General features: G+C 38.5%; 3 protein-coding genes across 3 annotated transcripts; all 3 read left to right on the forward strand.

Moving 5' to 3' along the window:
- The first annotated feature begins 1,297 nt into the window (after positions 1-1,297).
- Positions 1,298-5,372, forward strand: LOC126634421 (CASP-like protein 3A1). Its single transcript, XM_050304936.1, has 3 exons — positions 1,298-1,703; positions 3,227-3,362; positions 4,891-5,372. The coding sequence occupies exons 1-3, from the start codon at positions 1,426-1,428 to the stop codon at positions 5,104-5,106; spliced, it is 630 nt and encodes a 209-aa protein (XP_050160893.1). The 5' UTR covers positions 1,298-1,425; the 3' UTR covers positions 5,107-5,372.
- A 1,215-nt stretch (positions 5,373-6,587) lies between these two features.
- Positions 6,588-13,150, forward strand: LOC126634419 (probable inactive ATP-dependent zinc metalloprotease FTSHI 2, chloroplastic). The gene is made up of 11 exons (XM_050304933.1): positions 6,588-8,128; positions 8,353-8,525; positions 8,826-8,927; positions 9,033-9,197; positions 9,310-9,450; positions 9,858-10,016; positions 10,197-10,282; positions 11,330-11,408; positions 12,145-12,267; positions 12,407-12,463; positions 12,552-13,150. Exons 1-11 carry the CDS (start codon positions 6,772-6,774, stop codon positions 12,777-12,779), a joined length of 2,670 nt encoding a protein of 889 aa, XP_050160890.1. The 5' UTR covers positions 6,588-6,771; the 3' UTR covers positions 12,780-13,150.
- A 437-nt stretch (positions 13,151-13,587) lies between these two features.
- LOC126634422 (mavicyanin-like) lies at positions 13,588-14,755 on the forward strand. Its single transcript, XM_050304937.1, has 2 exons — positions 13,588-13,848; positions 14,270-14,755. Exons 1-2 carry the CDS (start codon positions 13,659-13,661, stop codon positions 14,650-14,652), a joined length of 573 nt encoding a protein of 190 aa, XP_050160894.1. The 5' UTR covers positions 13,588-13,658; the 3' UTR covers positions 14,653-14,755.
- The last annotated feature ends 12,625 nt before the right edge of the window (positions 14,756-27,380 follow it).

The following is a 27,380-nucleotide window of genomic DNA, read 5'->3' on the forward strand; positions in this document are numbered from 1 at the left end:
TTGTCAGAAAAGAACAATTTTGTTCAGGACTTGGATTCTCTGCCCTCCCAATTCGGTGCCCTTCTGTTTGTGTGGTCACGGTTAAGCCACGTCAATATTTTATATTATTATTATTTTTTTGTCTTATTATTGTTATAAAAAACAATATAAAATGTTAACATGGATTAACCGTGACCACACAAAACAGGAAGGCACAAGAAGAGTACCGAAATGGGAGAGCAGAGAATTCAAGTCCTTTTGTTCAACGTTTTAGAAGTAAGAAACCGAATGAGGTTCCAGAGTCCAGCCATGGAAATTACAAGTCCTTTCAATATGTCATAGGCAGCAGTGAAGTGGACTCAAAACAGTGTGAAGGAGTAGAACAAGTCAAGGCATTGCAATAATTAATACTGTACACTCACGGGGGCTCTGATGGTCTGCTCTGATGCTCTATATTCTTTCCACCCGTTCCTCTCTCATGCGGTTTAAGCTCACCATTCCGCAAAAGCCAAAGCTCCACCATTTAAAATGCTGCAAAAATAAAAACAAAATGAAAAGTGATTTTTACATCCTATTTTTAACTTTCTAATACACTTTTTTTTTATTTATATCTACAAAATTAAATTAATCAAACAAAATCAATGGTCATAATTAAAGACAATGTACAAGAAGCCAAAAAAGGTGTGCGGAAGCCACTTCTTAAGCAAAATTACAGAAAATGTGAACAAATTTTGCTAAATTTCTTTTACAGTACATATCATTAAGTGATATTTAAAATTGATGGTTAAATTTTGCATATAAAGATTTCCAATAATTTATTCTTGCATAAAACACGCACTGTTGGATATGACAGCCTTGTAGCTGGACCCCAAAATTTGATGTTATGAATATAATGTTTGATATAAATGTCTAAAAGTAGTTTGATAACCATATCATTTTTAGTTTTTAGGTATTGTTGAACGTACTTACCAAATGAGTTTTGAGCGTCCAAATTTTTTTTATTTTAAAAAAAGTGAAAACTAAAAAAATAAAAACAAGATAGTTATCAAACAACCCTTTTTAGAAAACTCTATATAATTACAAGTTAATATAATTGGAAATCGAATTGAGTTATATATATTTTCTCAAGTAATTTTTCTTGAGTACATACATGCACTCAGTTTTAGATACATTAAACTATTAAAAAGTTCAATAATTTTTACAGTCAAATATATGTCGACACTTGTAATTGTAATACAAGGTAAACATACGACATCATTTACTACTTTCTATTAATTTTTTGGTTTGGGATGCAGTAGTAAGTACCCTGACGGAACAGAAACCCCGTCTCTATCTATAAAACCCCCCTAAAACCAACTCAACTTGGTCACTCTTTTTTTTCTTTTTTTTTTTCTCCACTAAACTACGACGTTCGCACACGTACTTTGTAACATTCTCTCTAGCAAAATGATGAGCAGCCGAAAGACGACGTCGTTCGACGAAGAGGCGGCGGGGGTGGGAAAGGTGGTGGAGGAGGAGATCAATGGAACGGTGAGAAGTGGTGGCGCCACAAGTGTTTTATCTCGGAGAGCTGAAGTGACGCACTTGTGCCTGAGGGCGTTGTGCATGGCGGCCTCGGTGACGGCGCTGTCGTTCATGGTGACAGCCAGGGAGGCGACCACTGTGTACGTCTACGGATTTCCGCTCCCAGTCAACTCAAAGTGGTCCTTTGCCAACGCCTTCGAGTAAGTGCCTCTGCTCCATTCCGCTTCCTCCCTCTCAAATTAATCACCTTAAACAAAAAATAAAATTGTTTCGTTTTGTTTACTTCAATTTTTTTATTGTTAACTACTTTTAATTTTAATTTTTATAGTTAATTTTTATTGTTTATAAAATGAAAATTGTTATCAAACAATTGTTCAGTTAAAAAAAAAAAAAAAAAAAAAACCTAAAACTATCAAACCGTCGCTCAATTTTAAAAATGCCAATAATTTTATATTAATTATTGCGGAACTATAATTTTATTTTCAACATTTGTTTTTCTAAATATGGTTTATTCTATCACGGACCAACCGGAGCTTTCGAGCATGACAAGGTTTCTGTTGCATTTAGAACCTTTTTTAAGCTCCCCACCTCACCAATCCAGCTTCATCCCATATCGATGAACAGAATCAGACCCGTGACTGATTCCTTTTGTGTATTTTGTTATGTTTTTATGCATAATTTTCTATTGTGATACGTGAAAAATGTTGTCTTGCTAGTGCTATCATATTAATGCTTTTTTTATTCCTCATCGAAAAGATTAGATCACTTTTATTCCATTATTTGAAAACTATATATTAAACTAATCACGTTAGTTTACCACTCATGAGATTTTGTGGGCGTTTTCGTGGGATTTGGATCCTCTCCTGAGCTTAAGGAGAGGATCCTCCTGACCAACATATATGGGCTGTTTGATGAAAATTCAACGGCTATAATTATTATAATTTTAAAGGGACCTCCTGTTTGTAGCAATTGGATTTTCATCCAACGGTCCATATATGTTGGTCAGGAGGATCCTCTCCATTAGCTCAGGAAAGGATCCAAATCCGTTTTCGTGATATAGAGCATATTCAAAGAAATAAAAAAATTTCACACCAACAATAAAAGTCATAAAAGACAAAATGAGTATTTTTTTAACCAAAATATCAAATGTTTATACGGCATCATGACATAGATTGGTACCAAAAATGATTGCGGTCAAAATTTGACAGCAACTTCAAATCTCCTTTTAATTAATTAATAAATGTTTTCTTTTATCATTTTTATTATTATTTTTTGTTCTAAAAATATTTCTTACAATTATGAAACGTAAATTATAGTTTAATTTGACATATCAAGTGGAGAACAAAATTTCAAAAAATAAAAATAAAAATGCCACATAAGTTTTCAAATTTAAAATTTGATATATCTTTTGAACATGCTCTTAGTAGTATTAATCCTTAAATATGTGTGAGCTTAAACCATGAAGTTTTCACTTTTTAAGCGAATGGCTAGTTTGTGGTGTGATGTGTTTTTTTTTTTTTAAATTGTTTATGTTGTGTTATAAAAATAATCAGCTATATATTTGGTAAATTGTCTTTTTAAAAGTGTTTTTAGCATAAAAGGCATTTAATTCAAAACCTGAGGTCCTGTTTTCGATTTCTGTCATTTGATATTAGTTGTATAATGGTATTGAGCAGGTATTAATGAACTCTTCTTTGATCATTTGTGGTGATGGATGGAGCAGGTATCTGGTGGGAGTTTCAGCAGCTGTAGCAGCTCACTCATTGATGCAACTACTAATAAGTGTGTCTAGGCTGCTCAGGAAGTCTCCACTCATTCCCTCAAGGAATCATGCATGGCTTACTTTTGCTGGGGATCAGGTAATTAATCAATCTTCATCACCTTCCTTGCTAATGCCATCTAATTTACATTAAACCATCTTAACAAAAAATGTAATTAGAAATGACACATGGCCTATTCGTGAGCCGGTTTTTTGTATTTGTTTTTGTCCTTCTTATCAAACGATACTGGAGATATGAAAATTTGAATTTAGGATCTTGAGTGTATATAAAAGTGAATGTTCTGAACCGCTAGAGCTATAAGTTCCGATGCTTCATCCTTTCGCTTTACTAAGGTTTCATCCATGATCTCAGTTTCATGTGCCTTTGTACCAAATATATATACATATATATATATATATATATATATATATATATATATATATATATATATAGGAATTGTAGAGGGGAGGGGCGAATGTAAAAGAGTGCAAAGTTAAAAAAAATGGCAACAACCAAATCCTATTGTATAGTAATGGCGTCCATAATTCAATCCTCTACATTTAAAAACCCTTTCTAAGTGGAGACATCGCTGCCAATATATCTTGCTTTATAAAAATCACATTAGAAAATATAACAACAACAGCAAAATGCAACATTTTTTGCTATACTACACTCCAACCACTCATAAATATCAAACCTACTACCTGAAAATTTTGTATGAGGATTAAAGCACTGTTTCTTATAATATTGCTCTATTACATAAATGTATAATAAGAAAGAAAAAATGACTTAGACTATTAATTCTAAAGTCTACTATGACTAATAACTAATTAAACTAACAATTGAATTAATCAATGATCAATAATCATATAAGTTATCACTAATCAACAATAATTATGTTGATGATCAACAATTAAATTATCAGTAATAACAATTCCAATAACCAAGAAACAATAATTCAATTCATTCAAAATTACAATGTGGTGAATTACTTTAATTCCTTTTGGTTCAATGTAATTTTTAAAATTCTTGAACTACAATTTATAGCATTTTGTATGTTGTACCATTTTGAGGTGTTCTCTTTTATATATAGTATAATAAAACATTACAACAAAAATAAAAAGAATAAAAAGTGATATTGGGGTTAATACAAAATAAAAGGAAATAAAAAGAAGTAGAAAGAAGATGGGGGACTATTTAAAGGAAAACGTGTAGCAATTAAAAAGATGGTGGGACCATCTCAAATGAACCGTGCAATAATGAGACCAAAGTCATCTGCTTCCTCGCAGCCGGCTCTGCAAAAAAAAAAATTCAGATTCCGCATAGCTCTGCCTAATCCCTTCTAGTCTCACCTAGGCGTCCTCCTATTGTGCTTTTCGATTTTGTAACTGATTAGGAAGGGGCAGGTTTTTGAACGAGAACAGAGGGGCGAACTGTTACTCCTGGGCTTCAGTTCCGCCAAGAGGAGGGGCTGACCCAGATATACAGTCCAGTTTTCCGGCGAGGGGAGTGGCGGCCGCCACTCCTCGCCCTCACGTGGCTTCGCCATTGGGTGTATAGAACGAAATTAAATTGATGTGCCTTGTAAAAGTTTGCATCCATCTGACCTTATTGTTTCCATGTGCAGGTATTTGCATATGCTATGATAAGCGCAGGGTCAGCTGCATCAGGAGTAAGCAACCTGAACCGCAATGGAATCCGGCATACAGCTCTTCCGGATTTTTGTAAACCCTTGCATATTTTCTGTGACCATGTTGCAATCTCAATAGCCTTCACTTTCTTCAGTTGCCTCCTGCTGGCCTTATCTGCTGTCCAGAATGTAATTTGGCTCTCCAAGAACTGACGAAGATGACATCGACGACGATGATTGGTTTCATCGATGATTTTCCGCTTGATGTTGCACTTGCACTTTAAATTATCATAATTATATTAGCTTAAATATTAGTCTCAGACTCTCTGTTTTAAGGGTTGATGTATTGTAAAGTTCTAAAAAACTCTTCCGTACATATGTTGATGGAAAATGCTGGATGTATGGTGCTTGATGACCAAGCTTTGTCAGATTGCTTCTGCTATAATGTGACTGGTACATGCATGGGCAAGGATTGGAGAGGATGTGCGTATATACACTTATTTATTACATCATCACACTCATGTTTAACGCACATAAATTTAGAGCTACTCAGGTATTACTGCATGTTAAACTGTCTCATTTATTACATATTTACACTCATTTTTCACATAATTAAGTTACTTGATGAGTTTATAGACAATAGATTTCTCTAAGGATTGAGGCTTTTGAGCATGTAAATCTGTAGAAGCCACCGATGTCCAAATAAGAAAGAGTAAAATGAGAAAAATTAGTTGATAACAATTACGTAGACATTACGATTGCAATGTGCATTTGCAAGATTTCAAGTGGTGGATTGCCGTGATGGTTATTGCCTTCCTCTTCAATCCTTTGTATTCCGGGTGGTTCAAACCCTCTAACTCTACTTAGTATAGATTAATATAGAATATCATATGCCATATGTATACAATCCGCTTCTGTTGAGGGATCTCTCAAATAAGCTTATTTGAGGGATTCTTTGTAGCGCCCACTCCGCATCGTATTTCAATGATCCAATTGTCCATCTTCTAGGCATTTTCTCAAAGTTCATCTCTGCAAAAAATCACTCAAATTTGAAAACCTTTTGACGGTTGGATTAAATGATAGTCATATTAGTGTTTCTTTAAGAGACCATATTCATCTATTTTCTTCATTACAATTAGATGTATTAACGATTTTGTATTTGTCTAATTTTTTGCAAATATGATTATGAACAATGTATTACATAGATGCTTTGGTTCGTAATCTATACTATTTTATTTATTAATAGAGCTATTTCTTAGCAAAAAAACTAAGAAAAATACCATTATACACTTCCATACACAATTGACAGAAAATATCATAAAATAAAAATTTGTTATTTTGTTATTCCTCACCCATATGTTATCGTAGCATATATCTAATTAAAAAGAAAAAAAAAAACCTCTTTTTATATTTCTCTCTAACTTCCCTAAACGGTTGCGCAAGGAATTTCTATGTTTGAATAAATTCTTCTTTGCTTGAGCCAAAAAAGAAAAACAAAATGTGCATGGGCTTCATCTCTTAAAAATAAGAAGACAGCAGTGTGCACTGAAGTATTGTTGAAACACATTTTAGGCCGGGCTCCTGAGATTGGACTTGGACTCTGCAATTTTAGGCTCGGATCTCGAACCATCATTCCCTTTTCTTTGGACCCAGAAAAAGCACCACCGGTCCACCACCATGTAAGATGATAATGCTCCTCCAACGCTGTCGTTTAGGAGCTCCAATCTCGTCGTCTGCTACAATGGTTCGTTCCGGATAGATTTCACAGAGCACAGAAACCCGAAAGAGAAGAGGCTGAAAAATGGCGTCACACCTTTTCATCCACAAAACCTTCGCTTAATCAAATGTAGAAGCGAGAGATAGAGAGAGAGAAGCTCCATGGACTGCCATTCCCTTCTGGGCTCATCTTCTTCCCTATCCCCATACCCCAAACCAATACCCCTCACCAAAACCCCGCCAAAACCCCTCCCTCCCTCCACCGTCTCCTCCTCCTCCTCCTCCCACCTCTCACCCGCCGACGATGATGATGAAAACGATAAAACCCACAAACCCAATTTCGATTTCCTCAAGCTCTCTGTAACTCTCACCGTAATCTCCACCTCCCTCCCCCGAATCCCCACCGCCGTCGCCGCCGTCAAGGAGAAAAAACGCGCGCCCAAGAAGTCCACCCCCAAAAAGTCCGAAGCTTTATCTCCCCAAGAACTCGAATCATGGTCCCAGGGACTCCCCGTCGTCTCCAATCGAATTCCGTACACCCAGCTGTTGGCGCTCAGTCAGGAAGGTAAGCTGAAGCATGTAATCAAGCCGCCGGGAATTGAATTGCAGAAAAGGGCAGAGCCTGTTCTGGTTGTTCTCGAAGATTCTCGTGTTCTACGCACCGTTTTGCCATCGGTGGATAGCGACAGGAGGTTCTGGGATCAATGGGAGGAGTTGAAAATTGAGTCTTTCTGTGTTAATGCTTACACTCCGCCGCTTAAACGGCCGGAGGTGCCGACGCCGTACTTGGGATTCGTGGCGAAATGGCCCCGGTTTCTGTCGTCGTTCTCCGGGAAGCCGAAGAAGGAGAGCAAGAGAGCTATGGAGTTGAGAACGGCAAGGGAGGAGTTCAAGATGCAGAGGAAGGAGGAGTTGGATAGGATGAGGAAGGAGAGAGAGATGATTGACAAGGCAATGAAGGCTCAGAAGAAAGAGGAGGAGAGGAGAGTGAGGAGAGAAATGAGGAAGAAGAAGCACGACGATTCGTTGCGTGAGGCACGGAGGAATTACCAGGAGATGGCTAATGTATGGGCCAATTTGGCTCAGGACACCAATGTGGCTACTGCTCTTGGGTTGGTGTTCTTCTACATATTTTATAGGACTGTGGTGCTTAGTTATAGGAGGCAGAAGAAGGACTATGAGGATAGGTTGAAGATCGAAAAGGCGGAGGCAGAGGAGAGGAAGAAAATGAGGGAGTTGGAGAGGGAGATGGAGGGGATTGAGGGTGATGAGGAGGATGAGATTGAGCCAGGGAAGGGTGAGCAGAATCCTTATTTGAAAATGGCAATGCAGTTCATGAAGTCTGGCGCTCGTGTCCGACGAGCTCATAATAAGAGGCTGCCTCAGTATTTGGAGAGAGGCGTGGATGTCAAGTTTACAGATGTGGCAGGGCTCGGGAAGATTAGGCTTGAGCTTGAGGAGATTGTCAAGTTCTTCACTCATGGTGAAATGTATAGGAGAAGAGGAGTTAAAATACCAGGTTAGATGTTGTACCTATGCTACTGCTCTGTTGACATCGTTAGATAGCTTTATCGTATATGACATCATGTGTATGCTGAATTCATGACATATTTGACTGGCTTTTGTTGAATGATTATTTATTTGCCCTAGTTGGAATATATGCTCTGATTCCAGTGAAAGCACTTCGAATTGATTGTTCTTATTCCCCGACTATTTTGTTCGGGTCATTAATTTCTTAATCAGGTGGGATACTGCTTTGTGGCCCTCCTGGAGTGGGTAAGACATTGCTTGCAAAAGCTGTTGCTGGTGAAGCAGGCGTGAACTTCTTTTCCATTTCGGCCTCTCAGTTCGTGGAGATATATGTTGGTGTTGGTGCTTCTCGTGTCCGAGCACTTTATCAGGAGGCAAGGGAAAATGTAAGTGTTGACACATTAGCTGTTCAAATTTTCCCTCTTTACATTCCCCAACCCCCTCACCACCCCCCCCAAAAAAAAACACTTCCACACCCTGTCCTGTGATAGGCTAGCCTAGGTACTAATTTTTGATAATATTAATGTATCAGTAGGTGTTAAATGGTGGTATTGCTCTGTTTAATAAGGAGATGACAGATATAGGTTGTGAAAGTTATATGCCTTTCTGATTTATCCTTTTATTTAGAGGATGAGGCGACGGTGCACAAATGTTACATCTCATGATTTTTGTGTTTATATGCACAGGCTCCATCAGTTGTCTTCATTGATGAGTTGGATGCCGTTGGAAGAGAGCGTGGTTTGATCAAGGGTTCTGGTGGACAGGAACGTGATGCTACTCTTAATCAGGTTAGTTAGGGAATATATAAGTGTTGTATTGAGAACTTTTAATACTGATTTGTTCAATTAAACTCCTACTTATGTCAATTCTTCATTCTTGTGTATATTCTCCAGCTCCTTGTTTGCTTGGATGGGTTTGAAGGAAGAGGGGAAGTGATCACTATTGCTTCCACAAATAGACCAGATATTCTAGATCCAGCCCTTGTCAGACCTGGACGGTTTGACCGGAAGATATTTATCCCTAAGCCTGGTCTTATAGGTCGCATTGAAATTTTGAAGGTAGCAGTCCAAACCTATATCCTGCACCACTTCTACTGGATATATAGCATTGCAAGACTGTCCTTATTCAGTTGCCCTGATGATTCTAATTGTTTCCATGTCTTGATTATAGGTCCATGCACGCAAGAAGCCTATGGCTGAAGATGTCGACTATATGGCTATTGCTAGTATGACTGATGGAATGGTTGGTGCAGAGCTAGCTAACATAATTGAGGTTGCTGCAATCAACATGATGCGTGATGGAAGGACTGAGGTATTACTTATGCTTATAGATTAAACCTTGTTATTTTGTTTTTCTGACTAATACTTGGCATTACACCTTGCACCAAAAATGAAAATAGAAAAGGGAGTGAATAAAACAGACTATTGAAGGCTACATTATCCATACATATAACTATATCAACTTTATGCACATCTGTCACATTATATATATATATACGTACGTATGTTTTATGCCATACATTTTGAAGATGTGACAGATGTGCATAAAGTTGATATAGTTGTATGTATGTATGTATGTATGTATGGATAATACTACATTATCTATACAGTTGTATGTATGTATGTATGTATATCTTGAAGATTGAACTTCCGACTTAGTTATTTATGCCATACATTTTGACCTGCTCTCTTAAACCCCTGCTCTCGTTGTATGTGCAGATTACTACTGATGACCTATTACAAGCTGCACAAATGGAAGAAAGAGGAATGCTAGATAGGAAGGAGAGAAGTTTAGATACATGGAAGCAAGTAGCTATTAATGAGGCTGCAATGGCTGTTGTTGCTGTGAACTTTCCTGATCTTAGAAATATTGAATTTGTATGGCTTCTTAATTCTTTTGTTTTTGTCATTGGGTTCATTGACTCAAAATCAACTATTGTCCTTTTTGATTTATGAATATTTCACATAATATTCCTTGATTTGATTCATGCTCTTCCAAATGTACTTGTTAATGTAAATTGAGTAGAATTTTCCTAACAGTTTAATGATGTGGTGCAGGTCACAATTGCTCCTAGAGCTGGTCGAGAATTGGGTTATGTTAGAATGAAAATGGATCCTATCAAGTTCAGAGAAGGAATGCTTACGTATGACTTCCTTCGTATCCCTATTTGTTTAGTTTTCATTAATTTTCAAAGGGACTAGCATGCTGGCACGTGCATTGCATGCCATTGTCAACTATAGTGTGTAATAAGTCACTGAATACAATAAATTAGAGTATATAATTAGATATGCAGAGAACTGAGAAAAAGGGACTTCAGATTTATATCATGCTACTAGTGATAAGAAGTGTTAACTATTGAGACTTGCTCATCAAAGTAATTATTGTAATCAGTCTAGGTCAATGATTTGATATTAAAGTAACAAATTTTGGTCGTACCCAGTGCACAAGGCTCCCGTTTTACGCAGGGTCTGGGAGAGGTGAATGTCGGCTAGCCTTACCCCCATTTATGAAGAGGCTGCTCCCAAGTCTCGAACCCGAGACCTACCGCTCATGGGCGAAGGCACTTGCCATCGCACCAAGTGCGACCTCTAAAGTAACAAATTTTGGTAATAGAAAATATTAATTAAAAACTACATTCATATATTAATGAAGACATTATAAGCTGAATTTTTTTTTCCGATGGGTAATTAAAGATATATGTTGCTCTTAACTAACATTAAGGTTAAAACAAAGAGATTATCAGAATTGTGGGAATCTAAATAACATGGGAGGGATTATGACATTCTTTTCTTATAAAAAAATTAGGAGTACGAATTGGAGGGTGTTTTAAGAAAAATTATAAATTAAAAGGGAAGAGAAAAATTATTCTTTGAAACGATGTAGTTTATAAGTAGAGAGTCTAAAACTTAAGTATTTTCCTTTTGTGAATGTGCTCTCCCCTTCCTACCCCATATACAGTATATAAATATTGTGAGTACCATCAAGCATGTCAGAAATAGGAATTGAAATCCTATAAACAATACAATAAGATAAGACATGGTGTTCCCTTGAAAGGATGTGAACTTGGGAATAAATGTTGCCTTTAGTATTTACAACATGTTAATTGTGCTGTTTCTTGTTGATATTGCATCATATATTCATGTTTTGTTGTTTCTTTCTAATTATTTCTTGTATCTCGCATGTCATGAAGTCGGCAGTCGCTCCTCGATCATATCACTGTTCAACTGGCACCACGTGCAGCTGATGAACTTTGGTTTGGTAAGGATCAGGTAAGAGGTTTATTATCCCTTTATATGCACATTTAGGTCATCCTTGGTGCCTAGGATTGGATCAGATAGGATAACTCACCAAATTCAAGAAATGTTAGAGAAAGAAATGGAGGCCAACTTCCAAATTTGGTCCAAGTTGAAGCTAGAAGATTGAGTAGTCATGAAGAAAATTAATACCTTCTAATCCCACAAAATAGTAGGATATCTCCACCTTATAAGTACTCCATCTAACTCCTTCAACTTGGACAAAATTTGGATATTGACCTTTTTTTCTTACTTCATTATTCCTCGTATCTAGTTAGTTATCTCATCCAATCCAAGCCTACCCACCATATGCGTCCTTAATTGTGTGGTGCTGGATGCAGAAACTCAGCTGTAGAAAAAATGTAGTTAATTAGGGTAACTAGAAAATTTATAGAGTAAAAACAGTTACTCAACTTCAGAAAATGCATTGCTCATATAAAGTGTTCATTTTGTATGTCTTGTATATTGATTGTGCCTTTGTGGTTTACTCAATTTATGGGTTTGGGGAATCTCTTGCATTTTTACTGTTGTCTTGCACACCGTTAAAATCAACTTGCATGCTACAAGGTAACGTAAGGATCATCTGACTTGTCATGGAAAATGGTTAAGACATTGTGTGTGGATCTAAATCTTTTATATAAGGTGACTTTTCATTTTGAACTCATTAATCTAACGGTGATGCATCCAAAATTTTCTCTTTACTTTCCCACAGTTAAGTACAATATGGGCTGAAACAGCAGACAATGCTAGGTCAGCAGCACGAACGTATGTTCTTGGTGGCCTTTCAGAGAAGCATCACGGGTTATCTAATTTCTGGGTTGCAGATCGACTCAATGTAATTACATCTCTTTACACATTTGGCTTTTATGCTCAAGGGTTTTGAGTTTGATTTCAAAAGAAAATAAGGGTTCTGAGTTTGGTTTTTGCTCTGTAAATACCATTGTCAGCTTAACGTGTAACAATTTGATTTTCAGGACCTCGATGTGGAGGCATTGCAAATCGTCAACATGTGTTATGAACGTGCAAAGGAGGTGACGTAAAAGAATCACTTTTGCACTGAGGTTTTCTATTATGCTTACTTATCTGAAAAAAGTTACATAGTTATGTTTTGGTTAGCAGATTTTGCAGAAAAACCGAACGCTCATGGATGCAGTGGTCGATGAACTTGTCGAGAAGAAGAGCTTAACCAAGCAAGAATTCTTTAGCTTAGTTGAGTTACATGGTACCCTTGAACCTATGCCGCCTAGCATACTCGACATCCGAGCTGCCAAACGGAAGCAGTTCCAAGAAATGATGATGAACCAGAAGGAAGCAGCTTTAGGTAGCAACTTACGAGCAAAAATGTGAAGAGAATCATATGGTAGATAATTAATCATTGATTTGGAGGCAACACACAAGTCGGGGTTGGTAAATTAAGCAGCGAGTGATTTCGTAAGTATCTTCCCCGACGTATGATGTTTGACATGCCTGGCTGCTCGGGCAATCACATTGTGGAAGTGTATTCGTTGATCGGAAACATTTATACGGGGGAGGTCATGCAGAGCAACATCTATCTGAGGGAGAAGCCCCCATCAATATTCGTTTGTACGATTCGATTTGAAATTTTCGAAAATTTCCATGTGTTTCAGTTCATTAATTTTACTTGGCTAATTGAACAAAATGGTTCTTAGCAGTTCAAGGAGACCAAATTTTTGTTAATAGAGATACTTCAGTAGAAACTACCAAGTGCGAGTTCTGGTAAAACTAATGCATAAATGTTCTGATTAAATTTTAACTTCACAAGCTTGGATCACGTCCATAGAGAAAATCTTCTGAGCGGCCGTTTTATACGGCAAGGGGTCGGACCAGGTGGGACCCACTAGCATGGATCCCACTTCTTGCGTCGGCCCCATCCCTCGTGGTCGGGGTAGCCGCACGAAAGAACTTTTCCAGAAGATGGGGCTATGCTTCCAAACCCTATTATCCCAGTTTGCCCGGTAACTGGATTTAACTGTCACTACCTCTACACGTTCTCATCAAATGATCCAATGTCCGCCGCGTGTCCCATGAAATTTACCCATGATTATTCGCAAACCTCCCTCTCTGCCCACTCTCCCGCCTGCCCAGCAAAACCATATGTATTATATATGCATTAATATCCCCTTCCTTGCAGCTTACTTTTCAATTGCATTGTTTTTGTTTCTTAACCTTCTTCTCCGTGAGAACTAATTGTAAAGCATCCCAAACATGTCTTCTTTCTTGTTTCTCTTCCATGCTTCGCTGACGGTCTTCTTGGCCGTCACAAATTGTCCAGTTGAAGCTGCAAAGGAGTTCCGAGTGGGTGATGATTTGGGATGGAGGCAACCCGGCTTGAACGACACGGATGTCTACTCTCAGTGGGCTGCCGGGAAGAGATTTCATGTCGGAGATTCTCTTTGTGAGTCACTAACGTTTTTGTTTCTTGCACTTGAAGAAACTTTGATGAAATTGAAATATGATTTTTCTTTAGGTTTAAATTGGTTTAACAAAACATGTCTAGTTTTTCCACGCATGCTACAAAATATGTACTTGTTTTTGCACCAAATTCAAGATTACAAACTAAGGTACCTTACCAAGGGGGGAGAGAGAGAGAGAGAGAGGTGGTGTTTGGTGTTTTTTCTTTTTTGAAACTAGCAATATTGGGGGAGGGGAATTCAAATGCAGGACCTCGAGTGCATGATGAGTAAACGCTTTTAATCACTTGAACTCTATGTCCCATGTGTGAAGTTTGGTGTTTAGAAGACATCTTCACACACATAACATATTTGTTAAGTTTGTTTTTGTTTTAGTTTCATTTATTTTCTCGACTTATTTTACAGCTTTCACATACAAGAATGATTCAGTTCTTGAGGTTGACAAATGGGATTATTACCACTGCAACACAAGCAATCCCATCATCGACTTTGATAACGGCAAGAGCATCATGAAGCTCGATAGGCCTGGCCCTTTCTATTTCATCAGCGGAGCTCCTGATCATTGCAAGAACGGGCAGAGACTTTTTGTCGAGGTGATTGATCTTCCCCCGATCGTGCAGTCTCCTCCACCCTTTGCCGCCCCACCTGAACAATATTTGCCTGACGACTCCCCTGCACCTGCACCCTCGCCAAGCTTAGGCATTGCCATTTCGATTACTCCTTGGTCGCTTGTTATGCCTCTCATCATCACACTTTTGGCCTTAGTAGCGTGCTCCTCAGCACTCTAGTCTTGTTCCACTTTATTTTATTCTCGTGACTCCGCATTTGCGTTCGAAGTATTCATTCAACATTATTAATTAGTTATCTATGTTTGATGATCATGTTTTCGGACTTTAGATGTTTATGTTTCGTTTCTCTACAGATCTACTTTTAGCTAATAACAGTTTCTTTTTAGTTTTAGTTAAATTTCAATATGATTAAGCATATTGAAGCATAATACTTTGTAATGATCACTCGGCACTGAATTAAACCAGACTTGGTGGACACAAATGATCATAAAATTCGACAGAAATGAAGTCGAGTGAGAGTGATTCCATAGTATTCATCTTCATATCTTGAGTGAACAATTACTCATTAACAGCGTTACAATATTCGTTTTTGCTGGGCGACGAGCTTCATGTTGTTTCCTTAAACACTCTTGTTTCATTAACAGCGTTTTTTCTCGATCAATTTGTGTCCGGAACTCAGTTATTGTACTCAGCTCACATCAATATCTTAAGCGTTTTCAAGGATCTTTAAGTCTCAATAAATTGGAATTTCGCAGGCATGTTCTCTCTCTTGTTCAAAAGGAAAGCTAGTTACCTTTCCCATTTGCCTTTCCCTATTTGCATTTTCCACTCAATGAACGCCATGTGGACTTAGCTTACACTCAAATCCATGTATTAATTGTGTTTAAAACTTATTTCTTTCTTTCCACTAATGCCCCTAATTAAATCTCATATGTCAACCAAATCATTAAGTTATCTACCAAATTTGACAAATCTTTTAATTATTAATATCTTTTTTTAAGAAAACAAAACCTATGTCGCCAATTGGGAAAAACCTTTGCAATGGCAGCTTTCATGGCTTATCTTGATCACTTAATATTACAGGAGGTTGTCCACCCATTGCTCTGGCCCATGTTTCCATCAACCAAATAAATATCGGAGTAGTTTCGTCCGTAAGTAGTGCACATCCAAATAAAATAGATTAAAAATGGTTATTTACCAATAAATGGAGCAAAAGGCTTTTTTTTTAAAAATTTATTTGTAGTATATGTCGTATAAAAAATTGACATCTCCGAGAACTTTGTAGTGTCCTCTCCAAGAGCCTAAAAACAAAAGGGACAAAAAACAAAAATAAAAAGGAGAGTTAAAAAAAGGAAATGAAATTTGTGTAAAAAAAAAAATATAATTAAAATAATTAGATTTGTCAAATATGATAGATAATTTAATGATTTGGTTGGCATATGAGATTTAATTAGGGGCATTAGGGAAAAAAAAAGAAAAAAAATTTAAACATAATTAATACATACATTTGAGTGTAGGATAATCCACAAGGCAGATTAAGTGGGAAAGGCAAGTAGGAGAAGGCAAATGGGAAAAGTAGCCAGCATTCCTACTTGTTCAAAAAGAAAGGGCATGCTTATTTCTTCAGTACTTAATAGATTCTTGAAACACATAACTGTTTGAAGATTCAAATTGATAGAAACAACAAAGTATAATTAGAGAAGAAACATAAATAAAAAATAAAATATTATCATTCAATTCAACGTGGAGAGAATTGTCAATTCAAAGATACATCCTCCAGTTGCTTCTTAGTACAAGAATTAGTGAATTTGTATGTAATCAACTAAACAAGAAGCAAAATAATAACGAGCAGAAACTCTAACCAAAAGCATAACCATATATAAGACGATGAAACAAAAGATACACATTTACAAAAACTATATATGATAGGATGGCTTCCTCCCAATCTCTATTGAGAAACATCTCCTCGTCCTGACCTTGCGGCAAGCTCTTAGAGCGAGTCCAAGGAAAACCCAAGCTCTCTTATTTGAATGAATTTTTGTAAGGATGAACTTCACATGGAGATTTAGAAATTGAATAGTTTTGATTATGAAATTTCTATGGATAAGATATGATATTTGCAAGTAGGGGAATGAACTCATCTCCAAAGGTGGAATGCAAGTGAAATTAGAGAACAATGTGAAATAGAAACGTTCTGAAATAATATCATTCACTTGAAATAGTAAGTCCACAGTTACATATATCCTCCTATGCAGTTGCTTCTTGTCCGCTACAAAAATTAACAAATCTGTACACACATAATAAGCTAAACTCTATAAACATATTATAAATAAGTGGAAATTGTCACCTGAAGCGAAACCGTATAGCAGGATTTAGTATAAGTCGTTGGATCATGGTCCATGTGTTCATTTAGATTAGAATACAATGAGTCATAGCTTATGACATGTGTAATCTTACAAGATAAGTTAATTTTGAATCGTTGGTTTTGTTTGTAATGATATAAGAGAGAGTGTTTCCCTCTCCTTCTAATAGTGTTCTACAAATCGGCCTTGGCGGTAGAGAGCCGATGTGATTTAGGCCAAATTGTCGAACAAAATCAGGTAGGAGTTAGGCACCCGCCTAGGCGCTCTCTGAGCGTTTTAGGTGGCTTGGGCGGCGATCCAAGCGGTGAGATTTTTGCAGACTCTCTATCGTTTTTGGTCGTCGTCGCATCTCTCGGCTTCGCTCGTTGCTGATCTAATGAGAAGAGGAAGGGTGGGAAAGATAGGTGGAGGTGGTGAAGCGATGACAACGGTGAAGGAAGACACGACTAGTTTTTTGAGAAAAGAAACTGAAATGGTAGAGTGAGAGATTGATAAAAGAGAGAAATTTAGTGGGAGAGGAAAATATGGCACAACAACTGAAAGAAAAATGAATAAAATATGTTGATGCACAAAATCAGTGGGGACTTTGGTACAACAGAAAGTGTTAAGTTTGTGACCTTCGCTAGATTGCTCCGGTCACTAATATGGATGAGTCTGTAATTGGATAGAGACAGGGAAGCAAACACAAGATGTACATGGTTCACCCAGATTGGCTACGTTCACGGAGTAGATGAGTTCTCATTAATTATGAAGGGTTTACACAAGTACATAGGTTCAAGCTCTCCTTTAGTAAGTACTAGTGAATGATTTAGTACAAATGACGTTAGGAAATATTGTGAGAGAATGATCTCTATTTATAGAAGAGAGTTTCTAGTTTCATTCTGACATTGACACGTGTCGTGTTGTGATTGGCTTCTGATGTTGACACGTGCTACGGTTGGCTTTTGATGTCGACACGTGTCGCGCTGTGATTGGCCTCCTAGTTTGAGGGAAACTCTTATGGGTCCTTGACGGTATAACGTTAACCGGTGCTCAATAGTTTCGGGATTTGTCAAGTATGGTACAAACAGTGTTTCCTTAAGTTCCCGAGTGAGGGAAGCTCCTCGGTTGGGGACTTGCAAGATCCAAGCTATTGAGTAATCACGAAACTTCTAAGTACCGAAGTGTAATATTATTTTCACTTGCCTTATCTGTCTCATATGTAGATGTGGCATCTTTTCTGGAAGTACTTTTCCTCCATCCAGGGGTGGTATCTTTAACCGATGAAGATGCACAAGGTAATGTATCAATTTCGCGTGAAGCTTACTTGTAGTTTCGGGCTTGGTCAAGTGCGATACAAACCCTATAGTAGGAGTCCCCTAAGTTGCCGAGCTAGGAGATTTGCTGAAGGAGGTAACATACAAGGTAAACAATCAGACTTCCAAGCAAGCAACCTGGATCGGAGGTTCAACTTCGGCTTCCGATTGATTATTCTCATTCTCATTGTGTCGTAAATAGCAACAAAGATAAGGAGAAGCAAATGGAGAAGAGATGATATAAGATACTTTTTCTTTTGAAGAAGTAACTTTCCACAGGCTTATTCTTGAACTGGGTTAGAGGGTTTTCTGGTTTCCTCCAGAGTATAAGGCTGACTCAAGAATTTGATGGTCAAAACAAGTCCATCAAATCTAGAGTACGTTCGACCCTGATGATATGGAATACTTTTGCTATTGAAAAAGTAGTGGATGTGTCGGCATGTGTTCTGTTACGCTTGTCTCCAAATGCTTTATTGTATCCTTCTCACTTGCCCTATATGTTCCTCAGGTAGATGTGGTATCTTTTTTGGAAGCATAAGATGTTGAAGATGAGTACTCGAGAGCAATGCCAGGTAAGTAATCAAGCAAAGGGTTATAGGCAGTTAGTTTCTAACTGGAAGCTTGATTACAAGTGCTGACTGATTGCTCTCTTTCTCCTTGTCTTGCAGGTAAGAACAAGGCCAACGGAAAAGACAGGGAAAAAGCATGATATGGGATACTCTTGCTTTTAACCCTTATGATATGAGATACTCTTGCTCTGGTGTGGCTTGTTTGCAGAGGTATTATTGGGAGGAAAAGAAGCTAAGTATTTCGAGAGACTCTGCTGAGAGTGCCCTCTCGGATGTGAAGAAAAGTTGAGCATTTTTTTTTATTTGCAGTTATGCCTGGCTGTGGAGGATGAAGGTCGACATATATAGGAGTCTCCCTAACAACAAGTAGTAGTGTTATTCCTTTACCCTTCTTGGTCATAACAATGTAGTGGGAGCTGCAAGCTTCACGTGTTTTAACTTTATCAGAGCACTTTGAAAAAATGGTCTGTGGTATCTGGAAAGCTGATGTTGCGTGTGAAGATTGCAAACAAGCTTTATCCAAGGAAATCTAGCTCTCGAAGTTCAGAGAGCGATGCCTCTTCGGTTTTCGAACAAGCAATCCTGTCGGGGATCTGGCTCTCAAGATTCAGAGAACGGTGCCTTTTCGATTTTGAGAAAGCAATCCTGTTGGGAGTCTGACTCTTGAGATTCGGAGAGCAGTGTTTCTTCAATTTTTGAGAAAATAATCATGTTGGGAGTCTGGTTCTCGAGATTCGGAGAGCGGTGCCTCTTCGATTTTTAAGCACATAATCCTATTGGGAGTCTGGCTCTTGAGATTCCTAGAGCGGTGCCTTTTCGATTTTTGAGAAAGCAATTCTGTTGAGAGTCTGACTTTTGAGATTCGGAGAGTAGTTCGATTTTTGAGAAAGTAATCTTGTTGGAAGTCTGGCTCTCGAGATTTGGAGGGTGGTGCCTCTTCGATTTTTGAGCAAGCAATCTTGTGGGGAGTGTTTTCTCGAATATGAGTAAAGGTTAGGCATTTTTGCCAGTCTGCCCTGCCACGGAGCACGGAGGTTGACACACATTGGGACTTTCTAGTTATCAAGTAGTGGTGCTGTTCCTTTACCCTTGTGGATAATAGTAGGGTAGCTGGACCTTCAAAATTTATGTGTCTAAACTTTGTCAGAGATCTTTGGCAAAGTTATCTATGGTACCCGAGGAGCTGATGTTGCGTGTGGAAAGTGGTGCCTCTTCAGAATCCGGAGAGTGGTGCCTCTTCGATTTTTGAACCAAAGGCCTTGTTGCCCTTTTACCCTACGCGCCATTGTGTGCAAAAAGTACATTCAGATAGTTATTGCTTGTAGGAATTTTCCCCATACTTCAGAGATTTATTGCACCTCATTTATCCTTTATCATTTCTGAGAATGTCTAGCCTATCTGACCGTCGTTTTGACTTGAACCTTGGTGAAGAGGCAGCCATGCTTTCTCAAGACAACATATGGCGCCCATCCTTCTTATCCCCTACTGGTCATCTTACCGTTGGGGACTTTGTGATGAAGAATGATATGACCGCTGCAGTGGTGGCCAGGAACCTTCTCACTCCCAAAGATAACAAACTACTTTCCAAACGGTCTGATGAGTTAGCTGTTAAGGATTCTCTGGCTCTCAATGTTCAGTGTGCAGGTTCTGTGTCTAATATGGCCCAACGCCTATTTGCTTGAACCCGCCAAGTTGAATCATTGGCGGCTGAAGTGATAAGTCTCAAACAGGAGATCAGAGGGCTCAAGCATGAGAATAAACAGTTGCACAGGCTCGCACATGACTATGCTATAAACATGAAGAGGAAGCTCGACTAGCTGCAGGAATCTGATGGTTAGATTTTACTTGATCATCAGAGGTTTGTAGGTTTGTTCCAAATGCATTTGTTGCCTTTGTCTTCTAGGGTTGTACCGCTTAATGAAACTCCAAATGATCAACCTTCGGTGCCTCCTCCTTCTAGGGTTCTGCCTAGTACTGAAGCTTCGAATAATCACTCTCTGGTGCCTCCTCTTTCTGGGGCTCTACCGACTGCTGAGACTTCTCCTGAGCAACCTTTGTGAAGGCTCTCTCTTGTTTGTTTATTTTGATTCATGTATATGTACATATTTGTAACTTATCAGAGATATCAATAAACAAGCTTTGCTTCATTTCAACGTATTGTGTTAAATACACCAAGGCCTTCTTCACTAAGTTCTTTGAATTTTTCCTTTTGTTGAAGCTTGTATGTTGAAGTATTGTGAGTGAAGCATGTAGGTTGAGGTAGTGCTCCCTTAATTTCCCGAGTGAGGAAAACTTCTCGGTTGGAGACTTGAAAAAATCCAAGTCACTGAGTGGTCGTGAGACTTCTGAGTATCAAGGTGCAGTAGCATATGGTAGGAGTCCCCCAAGTCTCCGGTCGAGGGAGTTAATGAAGGAGGTGTCTTGCTAGTAGCCAAGTTTCCATAGTAACAAAACTTCACCATTTTCCTTTCTAAGTGGTAGCCCAAAACTCATCCTTCATATATATTTGTTATGAAAGTTGTTAGGTCCAACGAAGATGAGGCCTAGGCAATTTTTTTTTTTTTGAATTTTTGAATTTCTAAAAAAAAAAATATATATATATATATATATTTTAAGCTTTATAGGTGAAGCTTTGATGTTGAAGCTTTGTTGGGTACCATGAATTGATTTTGCTTCACACTATCTTGATCAAGATAGTTTGAAGCTTTTGTAAGTGAAGCTTTTGTGTTGAAGCTTTGTAGGTGAAGCTTTTGTGGGTGAAGCTTTTGTGGTGGGGGAAGCTTTTGTGGGTGAAGTTTTTGTTGGTGAAGCTTTTATGGTGGGGGAAGCTTTTGTGGTGGGGAAGCTTTTGTGGGTGAAGCTTTTGTGGTGGGTGAAGCTTTTGTGGGTGAAGCTTTTGTTGGTGAAGCTTTTATGGGTGAAGTTTTTGTAGGTGAAGCTATTGTGGGTGAAGCTTTTGTAGGTGAAGCTTTGGAGTTGAAGCTTTGTAGGTGAAGCTTTGGAGTTGAAGCTTTTGTTGGGTACCATGAATTGATTTTGCTTCACACTATCTTGATCAAGATAGTGTGAAGCTTTTGAGAATTTGTAGTTGTTCTCCATTGATGAAGCTTTGTTGAATTTCCTTTTTTTTTTTTTTGGGAAATTAAAAATTTGAAAATGTGGGAGAGACAACATATACAAATTTTGCTTCCACACTGTTGAGCAAGAGATTGTGATGCAAACCATACCTTGTAGTAGTCGAAGGTTTGGATGAACCATATAAATTGAATTTGCTTCGAACAGTCTTGAATTTGCCTCGAATGTTTGAGAATTGTAGTTGTCCTCCATTGATGAAGCTTTTATTGGCACCATAAATTGGTTTTGATTCACATTGTCTTGATCAAGAGTGTGTGAAGCTTTTGAGAATTGTGGTTGCCTTCCATTGATGAAGCTCTTGTTAGCACCATAAATTGGTTTTGCTTCACACTGTCTTGATCAAGAGTGTGTGAAGCTTTTGAGAATTGTGGTTGAACTCCTTTGATGAAGCTTTTATTGGCACCATAAATTGGTTTTGATTCACACTGCCTTGATCAAGAGTGTGTGAAGCTTTTGAGAATTGTGGTTGAACTCTTTTGATGAAGCTTTTGTTGGCACCATAAATTGGTTTTGCTTCACACTGTCTTGATCAAGAGTGTGTGAAGCTTTTGAGAATTGTGGTTACCCTCCATTGATGAAGCTCTTGTTAGCACCATAAATTGGTTTTGCTTCACACTGTCTTAATCAAGAGTGTGTGAAGCTTTTGAGAATTGTGGTTGCCCTCCATTGATGAAGCTCTTATTGGCACTATAAATTGGTTTTGCTTCACACTGTCTTGATCAAGAGTGTGTGAAGCTTTTGATAATTGTGGTTGAACTCCTTTGATGAAGCTCTTGTTGGCACCATAAATTGGTTTTGTTTCACACTGTCTTGATCAAGAGTGTGAAGCTTTCTACGAGTTGTAATGTTTGCATTGTTACAGAGGGGAAATGTCTGAAGCAGATGCAAGATGGCTGAATAGCTTGATCTTCGTATGCCATGCACTAAAGTTGTTGTTGGCTTGCAATTAGACTTTGTTGGTAACTATAACTCTTGTTGGGCATAAGTGTTCCCCTAGTTGAGTTGTCAAGCTTGAGAGTTTTTGATTATTTGTGAATGCTAGGAGTTCACATGTACAAGGTGTACCACTCGTCTTCTGGTAGGTGGAATGAATGGTGAGTTACTTTCATCACTTGGTTGGTGGTACGAAGGTGAGTTCCTTCATCACCTTTCATCACATTTCATCACCTGGTTAATGGCACAAGGATGAGTTCCTTCTTCACCTAGTTGGTGGCATGAAGATGAGTTCCTTCTTCACCTGGTTGGTGGCATAAGTGGCAAGTTGCCAAATGATATTAGAGTATGGGTTGTACATTTCATCACCTGGTTGGTGGCATGAAGGAGAGTACGGGTTGTACATTTCATCACGTGGATGTGGCATGAAGATAAGTTCCTTCTTCACCTGGTTGGTGGCATGAGTGGTAAGTTGCCAAATGATATTAGAGTACAGGTTGTACATTTAATCACCTGGATGGTGGCATGAAGGAGAGTACGGTTTGTACATTTCATCACCTGGTTTAGGGTTTAGGTATGGATGTGTTGGAATGTATGATGTTTATGTATGAATGTGTTAGAATGTATGATGTTTATGTATGAATGTATTGGAATGTATAATGTTTATGTTGATTGATATGAGTGATACTTATGAATGTTTTGCTATGCATGAAGGGATCCATGTTTTTGATATGTGAACCATGTTGGTTGTAACACTTAGTATCACATACTTTGCATCAAAGTACACATGCTGAAGCTCTGAGTTGGAGTATAAGGGTAGGTCAGCGTAGAATAAATGTTCCAGTGCTAGCAACGGAAAAGACTCAGAAGAAGTTGTCTGAATTCCCTATTCTTTAAATATTTTCCGAATGGCTTGTGTGACAAAAGATCTCAAGCGGTTGAGAGTCAAATCATTTGTAATGTGTATGTCTTCTTATAATAGCATTTTGTTCAGTATCTAGTCATCCACTTTGAAAGAGTGAGGCTTGGCCCCATAGTCATAATAATCGATGGTACGTTCACCCTTGGTTGTCTTGATACGAACTTTTATCCCTCTTGTTGTAATGGGCTTACTGAGAGTAAAAATCATTCCTCTTACCAAGAGACATATACGTTTGGTGACTTAGCGAGTAGCTAAATGAGGCATGAGATGATGCAATGGGTGTCTGAATAGCCAATATCTCCTCACTTGGTAGAACTTAACTTCCACTTCCTATTTGTTGATAAGGGTTAACCATATGGGGGTTCCCTTGTTATGTCTTTACTTCGACGGAGGCATGGTTGTAAGCCTGTGCCATCACCTCAGAGTAATCTTCCAAGTGTTGACATTGATCATGTACTTGAAGAAAAAATCACGTAGGCCTGCCGTGAAGAACTTGAAGGCGGTCTTGTCATTTGCCTCAGTGTAGCGAGAATACTCATAGCTGAAGCGACATGCATACTCTCGTAGTGACTCGTCCGGCTTCTGGTGAATAGTGTACAAGTCATCTGCAGAATGCAAATGATCGGCCTGGAAGATGTGTTGAGAGGTAAACAGTTTCCTCAATTCCTCATATGAGTCTACTGTTTTAGGTGGAAGACGCCAGAGAAGGTGGAGGGGAAGAGAAGACATCGCTCTTCGTCGGTGTGCATCCGATATGCCATAGTGGACTCAAAGATGTTAAGATGTTTAATTGGGTCTGTCCTTCCAGTATATAGTTGTGAACAAAGCTTTTGTTTTGTCTTCGCTTGAAGGGGGGTGCTTCGCTTGAAGGGGGGTGTCGATGATCCTTCTTGTGAGAGGGCTAGGCCTGGGTTGGTTCTAGTCAGGTATCTCAGCCTGACGTTCGGCCTTCAACTTGTTTACTTCCTTAAGGGGCTGTAGGACAAGGAGGTCATAAGTGGAGTTATGTACCACTGGAATTTTCTTTCATAAGTTTCCATCGCCTCTTGGAAGTAGGAAAGTTTTAGCAAGGGCATCTGGTTTTTTCTTGGCCTCGCCGTACTGACTTCTAGGGCGAATATGTCGGAATACCTCAGAGTCCCCTTTACCTTCATGTTCCTCTAGGACCTGTCGGTCCTTCCCTAGATTGGCAGTTGACCTGGGTCGTAGGAGGGGACCGAGTCTTTCAGAAACCCTTGGGTCATTGATCTTCGAGAATATGTGGAGGGGATTCTCTCGACGTTGCTTTAGGAAGTCTTGGCAGTCACGATAAACGACTTTCGATCCTTCCAACCCTTCTGCAAGGATGTGTCTTCCTCCACTTCTTCTACTTTGGGTTGAAGCATCTGGTTGAGAAAAGTCTCATGTTGATCAATGTTTTTATGATTAGCTCGCTCCTCATCAGGGATACCCATGTCGAAGAGAGGTGACCCTCCGTGTTGGAGAGCACCTAGATGATGGTTGATGTCCACAGGGGCAACGAGCTCGCGTGTTTGAGTATGCCTAGTTTCGTGGAGCGTCTCAAAGAGCTTCTCATACTGCTCCTAGAGGACCTCATTCTTCATTGTTATCTTGTTGTTCTGAGCTTCTAGCTCATCGACTTTAGCTTGAAGAGCAACCCTCTTTTCTTCATTCTTTCGTTGCTTTGCACTAGGTGCAAAAGGGGTGTCATTCTGTGTGCTTTGGCTTCCTTCGCTCCCCATGTTGGAAAGGGATGTCTGGTCAAAAGAGAGTGTACGAATGGTGGAAACCAGCTTGGCAAAGCTGAAGAGAGTGGGAATAAGTGTCGTTCCCACAGACGGCGCCAAATGTTGATGCACAAAATCAGTGGGACTTTGGTACAACAGAAAGTGTTAAGTTTGTGACCTTCGCTAGATTGCTCTGATCACTAGTGTGGATGAGTATGTAATTGGATAGAGATAGGGAAGCAAACACAAGATGTACGTGGTTCACCCAGATTGGCTACGTCCACGGAGTAGAGGAGTTCTCATTAATTGTTAAGGGTTTACACAAGTACATAGGTTCAAGCTCTCCTTTAGTAAGTACTAGTGAATGATTTAGTACAAATGACATTAGGAAATATTGTGAGAGAATGATCTCTATTTATAGAAGAGAGTTTCTAGTTTCATTCTGACATTGACACGTGTCGTGTTGTGATTGGCTTCTGATGTTGACACGTGCTACGATTGGCTTTTAATGTCGACACGTGTCATGCTATGATTGGCCTCCTGGTTTGAGGGAAACTCTTCTGGGTCCTTGACAGTATAACGTTGACCAGTGCTCAGTAGTTTTGGGATTGGTCAAGTATGGTACAAACAAAATATAAAAGGATTGATAAAGCCAAGACCAAGGCACGATTTTAGAGTAGAAAAATTAATAAAATATTAAAATGATTGATAAAACCAAAACCAACTTGACAATTTATATTTTTTTAATGATAAAACCAAGACAAACTTGACAATTTGTAATATCCTCTCGCCTAGCCAACCAACAAGTTTGAAATAAACCAAGTTTGAAACAATCCAAGTTCAACTTGACACTTTATTTATTTATTATTAATTTTTGGTAATGCTTTATTATTTCTTTTTGTTTTTATGTCTAACTTATTTATATAATAAAAATATATAATAATTAACTTAAGACCTTCCAGACTGCCTAGGCGCTAGGCCTCAAGCCGCCGTCCGACTAGCGCCTAGCGCTTTTTATAACTTTGCCTCCTAATGGTAATAAAACTCTAACACACTTTTTATGCTAAGCAAAATCCAATGAAATAGAAAATTATTCTCTAAAACATTCCTTCTATTTTCTTATTGCAATTGCGAAGATCATCAACCCCTTTGAAGTCTATCCAAACATAATTGAATACTAACATAGCCTCGGAGCCTAGTTCAATCGTCTAAATTGGGTGTGAATCTATGATTCTTGGTGGCAAAGGAACTCGAGCTGAATCAAGCTTTGTCGCATCAAATCTAAGTCCTTGAAGAGTATGGGTAGCTCGATAACAAGTCTCATATGGTTGGATCAAGTGGTGCTGAGCTACAAGCTATGGAATATAGTTAAGAAGAACTTCGATGTTCGAGCAAAAAAGAAGGAAGAGGTCTCTGCAACCGAGAGAAAATATTGTCAAAATGCAAAATCTCTTGGGATCATTCAGGGAGCTATTTCTGATAAGATCTTTCCAAGGATTTCAACCCAGGAGACTGCAAAATCAGTATGGGATGTCTCGAAACAATAATTTGTGGGAGACAAACAAGTAAAGGTCTGTAAACTACAAGGCTTACGCCGTGATTTTGAATATACAAGAATGGCTGAGCATGAATCATTATTTGCATATGTTGTTTGATTGTTTCATTTGATTAATTAGATGAAATATTATGGTGAGAATCTGGGTAATCAAAGAATTGCGCATAAATTATTGATTAGTTTACCTAGGTCCTATAATAGTATTGCTTTTGTAATTGAAAATACTAAGGATCTAGAAATTGTTCATGCTCAAGATGTTGTCATTTTGAAAGGATATGGACAAAGAATTAAAAGGCATTAGTAGTTACTTTCAAGACAACAAAGAATCCCTGCAAATAGTGTGATAAGTTGCACTTTGGAGAGTGTTGGTTCAAAGAAAAACCTAAGTGCCATAATTTTGATAAATTTTGTCATATTGCCAATGATTATCATGATAAGAAGGCAATTC

The sequence above is a fragment of the Malus sylvestris genome, chromosome 9 (assembly GCF_916048215.2).
Source record: "Malus sylvestris chromosome 9, drMalSylv7.2, whole genome shotgun sequence".
NCBI classification, from domain to species: domain Eukaryota; kingdom Viridiplantae; phylum Streptophyta; class Magnoliopsida; order Rosales; family Rosaceae; genus Malus; species Malus sylvestris.

What these genes read in the sequence shown, in the direction of transcription:
- LOC126634421 (XM_050304936.1), top strand. Translation starts at nt 1,426, where the DNA reads ATGATGAGCAGCCGAAAGACGACGTCGTTCGACGAAGAGGCGGCGGGG. An exon ending in TCCTTTGCCAACGCCTTCGA is followed by an intron (nt 1,704 to 3,226) that starts GTAAGTGCCTCT and finishes TGGATGGAGCAG; the next exon opens with GTATCTGGTGGGAGTTTCAG. An exon ending in TTACTTTTGCTGGGGATCAG is followed by an intron (nt 3,363 to 4,890) that starts GTAATTAATCAA and finishes TTCCATGTGCAG; the next exon opens with GTATTTGCATATGCTATGAT.
- LOC126634419 (XM_050304933.1), top strand. Translation starts at nt 6,772, where the DNA reads ATGGACTGCCATTCCCTTCTGGGCTCATCTTCTTCCCTATCCCCATAC. An exon ending in GGGTTGCAGATCGACTCAAT is followed by an intron (nt 12,268 to 12,406) that starts GTAATTACATCT and finishes TTTGATTTTCAG; the next exon opens with GACCTCGATGTGGAGGCATT. An exon ending in GTTATGAACGTGCAAAGGAG is followed by an intron (nt 12,464 to 12,551) that starts GTGACGTAAAAG and finishes TTTGGTTAGCAG; the next exon opens with ATTTTGCAGAAAAACCGAAC.
- LOC126634422 (XM_050304937.1), top strand. Translation starts at nt 13,659, where the DNA reads ATGTCTTCTTTCTTGTTTCTCTTCCATGCTTCGCTGACGGTCTTCTTG. An exon ending in TCATGTCGGAGATTCTCTTT is followed by an intron (nt 13,849 to 14,269) that starts GTGAGTCACTAA and finishes CTTATTTTACAG; the next exon opens with CTTTCACATACAAGAATGAT.